This window comes from Octopus bimaculoides, chromosome 18, assembly GCF_046866305.1.
Source record: "Octopus bimaculoides isolate indiv1 chromosome 18, ASM4686630v1, whole genome shotgun sequence".
Lineage (NCBI taxonomy): Eukaryota > Metazoa > Mollusca > Cephalopoda > Octopoda > Octopodidae > Octopus > Octopus bimaculoides.
Window position 1 is genome coordinate 45,937,937 of NC_142945.1, and position 7,941 is coordinate 45,945,877.

The 7,941-nt window shown below is 34.3% G+C and overlaps 1 protein-coding gene across 25 annotated transcripts in view; it reads left to right on the plus strand.

Moving 5' to 3' along the window:
- LOC106874003 (Kv channel-interacting protein 4) overlaps positions 1-5,696 on the plus strand; it is a 484,491-nt gene extending 478,795 nt beyond the window's left edge. For 13 of the 25 annotated variants that reach the window (XM_052974223.2, XM_052974218.2, XM_052974220.2 and 10 more), the window contains one exon: positions 5,354-5,661. Coding sequence is in view for 8 of the 25 variants with exons in the window: in XM_089366107.1 (XP_089222233.1) it covers positions 5,354-5,401 (48 nt within the window). In the remaining 17 variants the exon portion in view is untranslated. Of the gene's footprint in view, positions 1-5,353 lie in introns of all 25 variants that reach the window. The other 12 variants (XM_089366107.1, XM_089366104.1, XM_089366105.1 and 9 more) reach the window with 1 other exon arrangement.
- The last annotated feature ends 2,245 nt before the right edge of the window (positions 5,697-7,941 follow it).

Consider the following 7,941-nt stretch of genomic DNA (forward strand, 5'->3'; position numbering starts at 1 on the left):
TGTTGATGCCCAGGTCTCTTACTGTTTGTGGTTCTGGGATTGCAGTACCTCCAGGTCCTGTGTATGCCAGTTGGGAGGGACTTGTGGCCTTATAGCGCAGTACTTGAAATTTTTTTGCATTGAACTGCATATTATTTTGCTCTGCCCACTCATATATTGCATTTAGGTCATTCTGCAGGCTTACAATATCATCAGGATTCTTTATTGCCGGAGATATCTTTGTATCATCAGCATAGCTAGTGACAGTGGCTCTCCGAGTGACCGTGGGCATGTCCAGAAGGGCCACTATGAACAGTAGTGGCCCCAGAACAGTTCCTTGTGGAACACCGCTCAATATTTGTGTTTCCCTAGATAGTTCTCCATTGGCTGCAACTGTCTGACTTCTACCATTCAGGAAGTCATGCAGCCACTCTCCTAATTTACCAGCTATGCCAAGGTTTCGCAGCTTGTGACATATCAAGCCATGATCAGCTTTGTCAAAGTCGAGATATATCACATCAACATTTGAATGGTCAAGTAGCTGCTTCAGGATCCAGTCATAATGCTGCAAGAGCTGCGTGAGGCAGCTTCTACCTGGACGGAAACCATGCTGGGTCTCATTCAGCAAGTCATTTTCTTCTAGGAACGCAATCAATCTCCTGACAATTCGTTCCATGACTTTGCTAATATGTGAAGTCAGAGAGATGGGCCTGTAGTTCCCAGCCTCTGCTCTGTTTCCACCTTTATGGATAGGACAAATGGTGCCTTCCTTCAGCTTTTTGGGAAGTTTACCATTTGCAAGGAAACTCTGGAAGAGTATCTGGAGTGGTCCTGCTAGTTCTTGTTTACACGACTTTAAGAGGACAGCTGGGAAACCATCGGGGCCAGTTGCCGAATTTGAGCTCATTTCATTTATGGCAGCTATCACATCTTCCTCTTCAATGTCGATGTAGGTAATGGATGCAGTCTTTTTCTGCTGAGTGCTATTGTCAAAGAAATCAGCTGCGTTCTTTATCTGCATTTGACTCGGAGGAGAAGTGAAGACACTCTTGAATTGTGTACTGAGCACTTCACTTATCCATGTGGGATCTGCAGTTAGTGAGCCATTAGGCAGGAATAGGGGTCCTATCTTATACTGTACCGTAGCAGTCTCCTTTGCAAATCTATAGAAAGCCTTGGGGTTTGTTTTTATGCTTTCTACTGCTCTCTTCTCCTTCTCTGCTCTCTCCTTTTCATGGGAGAGTTTAATTTTGTTTTCTATTTCTAATAGTGTTCGTTTTAATTTAGCCCTTTTCCTATCCTCCAGTTCTCTATTTAACTGGTTTGAGACCTTTGCTCTGTGTCTCATAAGGATTTTCCTGTCTCTAGGAATTCTATTGGCATGTTTGCTGGTCTTTCTATATGGCACGTATTTGGTGCATATGTCTTGTATGGTTGACATAAAATGACTTAGTTTGAGGTCATTGTCTTGTATAGAAAGGCTGTCATGCCAGTTTTGATTTCGAATCTCTCTGCGAATTGACTTCCAGTCCGCCCTGTGGAAATTCAGGTTGGATATTGCTTGAGTCCTCCTGGTGGGGTGGGTGTCAGTGGGTTGTCTAGGACCATACATAGTTAATTATATAATGTTATGATCTGAGAGAGATGTGGGCGTTATTTTCACATTATGGATTAGGCTCACATTGTTTGTGAAGCAGAGATCTAAAATATTGCTTCCCCTGGTTGGTTGGAGTATCACTTGTTCCATGAACAGCATGTTGGATAGTTCTAGCAATGATTTTGCCTGGCTTTGTTCATGCAGTGACATCCCAGAGAGGATGTGACCTTCAGGCCATTTAACATTTAGGAGGTTAAAGTCGCCTAGGAAAAGTATATTGATGTGTTGGTCCAGATTTGTCAGGACCTCTTCTATGCGTCTGAGGCTGTCCTCAAATTTACCTTCCTGCTTTGCGGTATTTGGTGGACGGTATGTTGAGCATACAACTACATCAATTTGTTTTATGTGTACTATTAAAGTATCACATACAGAGTTTGAGTGTGATAGTAGTAGTAGGGGTGTGACATCTTCTCGGATGTACATTGCAACTCCCCCCATGACTTCTATCCCTTCTGTCTGTTTGGAGTACGGCATACTCTGGTATATTTATCTCCGCATCTGCTATATTAGGTGTTAGATGTGTTTCGGTAAGCACCATGCATATTGCTTGATTGAATGTTACTAGGTCTTTCAAGTATAGGAACTTGTCTTTGCCGCCTGTTCGTAATAGGCCCCGGATATTCAGTAGGAATATGGGTGTGATATCTGTGCAGGGGTTCCTGGTGTTAGCGGTGGCCATCCCTGATCCATCATCTGTGGTGGTCTTGGACAATGGTTCGTTTGGCGTTGACTCTGTACCCTCTGCATCCATGTTAACTGTTGTACCATTTTCTGGGCCACGCTTAAAAAAGCTTGCTGTTCAGCTACTGCAGTTCGTACAGCCTCTGCATACAGCCTTTTTTGGGAGCAGAAGGAATATACGGACTTCTCTCTTTGTGAGTCCTGTTGGTATTCGTTGGATTATGTGTACGTAGATTTAAGATTTCTGGTCTCCCTTTTCTGCGCTCTCGCTTATTTTGTTGTAAGTGGTTATCTACCTTGTTTAGCTGGTGGTGTTTGGGATGGGCAAATTTGCAGTTTCGTCCCTTTTCCCCGTGCCAGCAGGTACCATTTAGGTAGAATTTACAGATCTGTTTCTTTTTCTTTTCCTCTGTGACGTGTTTGGGCTTGAGGCCTGTTTGTGTTTACCGTCTTCTTGTCTGTTCTCCTGTCTTTGTCGTTTGTGGTGCAGCGTTGGCTGTATTCACCATGGTCATTGCATCCCTCATCAGTGGCTACAGCACTGGTGGCATCTGCCTTGTCTTGGTGATCCGTTTTGTCCTCCTGAGCCTGAGCACAGTGTGCAGGGTCTTCACTGTCCATTTTTGTGTCCGTGTCTCTCATAATGCCTTCTAGGAGGTCAAGGTGCGGTTTCATGAGCTCGTAGGAGCGAATAAGCTCCAGTTTCTTTCGATCAATTTGAGCCATTGACCTGTGGAAATTGTACCTATCCAGGCTTTCGGCTATTAGATCATTTGCTGGTGATCCTTTGGCCAGGCTCCATGCGTGTACAAGAAGGCGAACTTCCTCCAGCTACCAGTCTCGGCGCATCTTCATCTTCTTGTTGGCCTCAACTTGGCGCTGTACAAAGTCTCGTCCTCTGGTATCCATGGTGCACGATATTTGAGAGAGAGAGGTTATCTTAAAGTATATAGAAATAGTACTAGAAAGAAAGAAGAGTATAAAGAGGGGAAAGAGAAGGGAGAATACGAAGTAGAGCGAGTAGAGAGTGCGTACAGAGTATGAGATAGATAGAGAGAGAGAGAGAGAGAGAGAGAGAGAGAGAGGATGTGATAGGAATAGAAATGAAAAGAATAATGAAAATATATATATATATATATATATATATATATATATATATATATATATATATATATATATGTATGTATATATGAGGGAGAGAAGATAACTCAAGAGAGAGAAACAAACAAGACAATGAAAATGAGAAGAAAAACGAGAAATATATATATATCACGGAAATCAGAGAGAGAGGGTGAGAAACAGAGAAACTAAGAGAGAAAAAGTGAGGGAGAGAATAGAATAGAGATTTTGATTAAGAGTGTTAAAACGAGGTGACTATAAGGGAAATTGAGTGAAAACTTTTAATACTTTAAATAAACTAATAAGAACGATTTTATCGTAAATAAATTTTATCGTAAATAAACAAAAACTATTCTGTGAGAGAAATTACAGTATGTTAACAAACAAGTGTGAAATAGATTATTTTGTCATAAATTTTTAGAAAGAAATATAGAATATAGAATAAAACTTAGTATGTTAATGCCCTGCCAAAACATTTCAGAGACCTGCAAGACATGGATATAGAGGTCTTCAAAACAAAATTCGACACATTCCTCTCCACGATACCAGACGAACCAATGGCTCGAAATGAGACACAGCTTAGGGCAGCGATGTCAAATTCTCTTATACACCAGACGTGCCATCAAAACTCTTGATTGGACTATATCAGGTGGAGGAGAAGAGCCATGCAAGGAACGTGAAGAGAGCACAGCATAAAGATGGAAAGTCACGGTGGTGCTCCAGCATGACCACAGCCACTTAGCTGAAACCCATAAATAAATAAATATTATATGATATATATATTATACATCATATTATATATATATATATATCATATATATATCATATATTTCTTTTAATCTATATATATATATATATTATATATATATATAAAATATATATATATATATATATATATTATTTTATTTTGTATATATACATTAATTATATATATATAGTTTAGACACCTCGTTTATAGTTTTACAAATTCTTCTATGAAACAAATAATAACCTCCATAACAGAATCTTAACCACAAAGAACAGAAGCTAAAAATATCTTAAGTATTCACCTCCCTTCTTTAACCTGTCCTCTCCTATAACATGAAGTAATTGCAGTTGCCTGAATTACCCTCTTGGAATGTTAAGCTAATGCTTTCTACTTAACATACATTTCTACAAGTATCACAAGCCAAGAATGGTCACAACTGAAGTCTCATCATATATCAGCTGGATCACATTTGACACTGGGCTAAATAACAGTATCGTTTCTGACCACTCTTAACTGCTTGTAATAAAAAGTAAAATATATTTAATGGAATGGAACACTTTTTTTATGATGGTTTTATTACAGTTTCTGTTGTGATTATGAAGGATTAACACATGCTGAATAGGAAATCAGCCTTTTACTTTCCAAATTTCCTGCCACTCATGTTAAAATCTTAATGTTGTGTTAATTAAGGATTCAGTTAAACTTATAACACCAACCTTTCTGAGCAAGAAAATGTTTTGCATCTGATGTTGCACCTCCCATTTTATGTAAATTATTATACAAACCTTTACTTATCCCTTAATTAACCATAACCATCATGTTTATTGGCTCATTATGCCCGAGTGTCAATCTATACACTCAAGCATACTTTCAACTAATTTTTAAGTTATGTTACTGAAACTTTACTAATCCTAATCCATAAATAATGAATTTAATACAAATCAGCAAACTATAAAGCCAATTTTATCAATCTTTTATCTAACATATGCAAAGTTCATTAAAAGAATATTAATTTACGAAGATGTGGCTATAAAACATTTTTAATTCAATTTGTAACTGATTGTTTGTAATATTTGAAGTGTCATTAAAGTAACATTAACTTAACAAAACTTGTGCCTGCATACTTATATAAGCAATAATAAAAATTTTAATTTCTCTTTCTTTAACAGGATGAAAACATCACCAAAGGCATGGCCATATTTGATACAGTTCTTTGACAAATTCCAGCATAAAATGTACATAAAACAAAACACCAATAATGAAAATCTCATGTTGCAGTCTTTTCTTTTAAATTATTCAGACATGTAAATACATTTAATTAAATGTTCTCAAAATATTTTTGGGGAACAATATGCACAGAACATTATAATAATGAAACAGGGAAATATCTTCCTACAAATTGAAGTGGTGGAATATCAAAGATTTATGCAAAGGAAGCATAAAATATATGCAAAAGAAAAAAAAGAAGACAAACAAAGAGAAAGAGATGGAAGACTTCAGAAAGAAATAAAACGACATGAGCTGGCAAAAAAAAAGAAAAAAAGTTTCATGAAATCCTATATACATCACTACTGTATATCACAGCAAAATAACTCAATTCTAATTTCCATTTCACGAAGTGACCACAACAAAATGAAAAAAAAAAAGAAGAAAAAAATGAAAGAAAAATAACATTCATTCTTTTTAATTTTTGCAATATTTATTTTGTCCTCTAAAAGAAACTATTACTTACTAAAGAAGAATATAGTGTGTGGGTGTATATGTGTGTGTATATTAACATACACAAATATATATATATATTATAGTATATATAAACACATTAAATATATACATATATTTCATATATGTTTATGCTGTATCTAATTATATTACATACATAGTAATATATATATATATATATATATATATATATATATATATATATATATATATATAGGCACACACAGGAAATTCAATCATAAAAGTTAGTATTGACACATAGATTCATCATGTAATTTTCCTGAAAACATGTATATATATATATATATATATATATATAGATATATATATATATATATATATATATATATAAAATTGCACTGTGCTGTAAATCTTTGAATGCAAAACAAATGAAGACATTTTAACAAATTCTTAGGTGAGATAGTCTATAGTGACAACAAAAAGACTTATATGGAGGACTTCAAAGATCATACACACCCACCCTACTCTGTCTTCTGAATGCTATTCAATAATTTAATTCTTTGTTATTGTTTATTTTGGCTGCTCATGTTTTTGAATTTTTTTTTTATCATCCAAACTTCTTTTATATCAGAAATGCTTTATATGAAGTCTCATGGATTTATTACAATTTTCTGAAAAATTACAATGTTTTTTAAAACTTAAAACAGCTTACTTATATAAAACATTACTACTGCAACAAACTATTTGAAAAAAAAAATCAAAATTCTGTAAGAGTATTATTAATATTTATTCTATTTCCCTTAAATCTCTGAAATATTAAAAACAGGATAAAATTAGTTGTATAATGCATGCATTATTAGTTTCTATTTCCAAATATATTTTAAAGAACATTTTCTCAAAATGGCTTACTGTCTCAAGACAAACGGATTACGTCTGAGTTGTCACAACATTTAGACTTACTTTGAGTTACTAATTTCTTTTTTTTAAATCCATGGTTCAGAGATTTCACTAATTTAATATTAATTCAGTTTTGTTTTGTTTTGTTTTGTTTTTTTTAATGAGGTAAAAATATGTGAGTTGAAAAGGATTATTTTTTTCTTCCTTCTTACATTGAACATGGCAGATCATTTGACTCAAATACAACAACGAAAAATATCTTGGCTGACCAATTAGCAAGCTTTAAAGTGTGTTAACAGATTCACTGACTTATTGTTTGATTTCCCTGCTTATTAGTTGACACAGGTTACTGTTTTGTAATAACTGATTGGAATTTCTAAATCTATGGAAAGCTTCCCTCTTTTTGATTTGATAGTTTCTTGTTTATAAATACTGCTGCTGTTGTTTGAAACAACATTAAAAAAATGTTTCAATAACTTATACAGAGTTGGACAGTATCAAAATAGCCATTTATAAAACATTAAACAGACCATGGTTACATACATATATATATTCATACTGACAAAAAGTAAATGAAAACACTGACAACATAACACTTCTACTGTATTATTATAAATATATCAACAGCCTTCTTAATAATGTACAAACTATATATATTGTAGTTAAATCATTTTCATTTAAAATTATATAGTCATTATGTTACAGGGTTATGAAGAAGTTAAGACTATGAATCGTTGACAAAATTATAAATGTAACCATCATTAGGCTTTGATAAAGATAAGCAAACACAGATGTGCTTGCACTGGAATGCAGCATTTTTGTAAAATATGTTGCCTAAAATATTAATCTATTGCTTAGCTATTACCACTTAATGTCTTAGCAATCTATTGGAATGAATAAAAGTCAAACTTTAGAAAATTCTGTGGCAGTAAATATTTTTAAGATTTCAAAATGTGTGGTAATGACTTTAGCATGTGAAAATATTATCTCCACATGTGTATAAGCTTTTATTAGAAGGAATCAATGTCTACAAAATACTAAGCAACTATTTCAGAAAGAATAAAACATTTCTCAGATTGTCTATAACTTAAAATCTAAATTTAGGCAAGATGGCTATAATGTAACTATGTCTGCTGAAAACAAACTTTATCAGTAAAACAGAGAAGCTGAAATAGGAGAA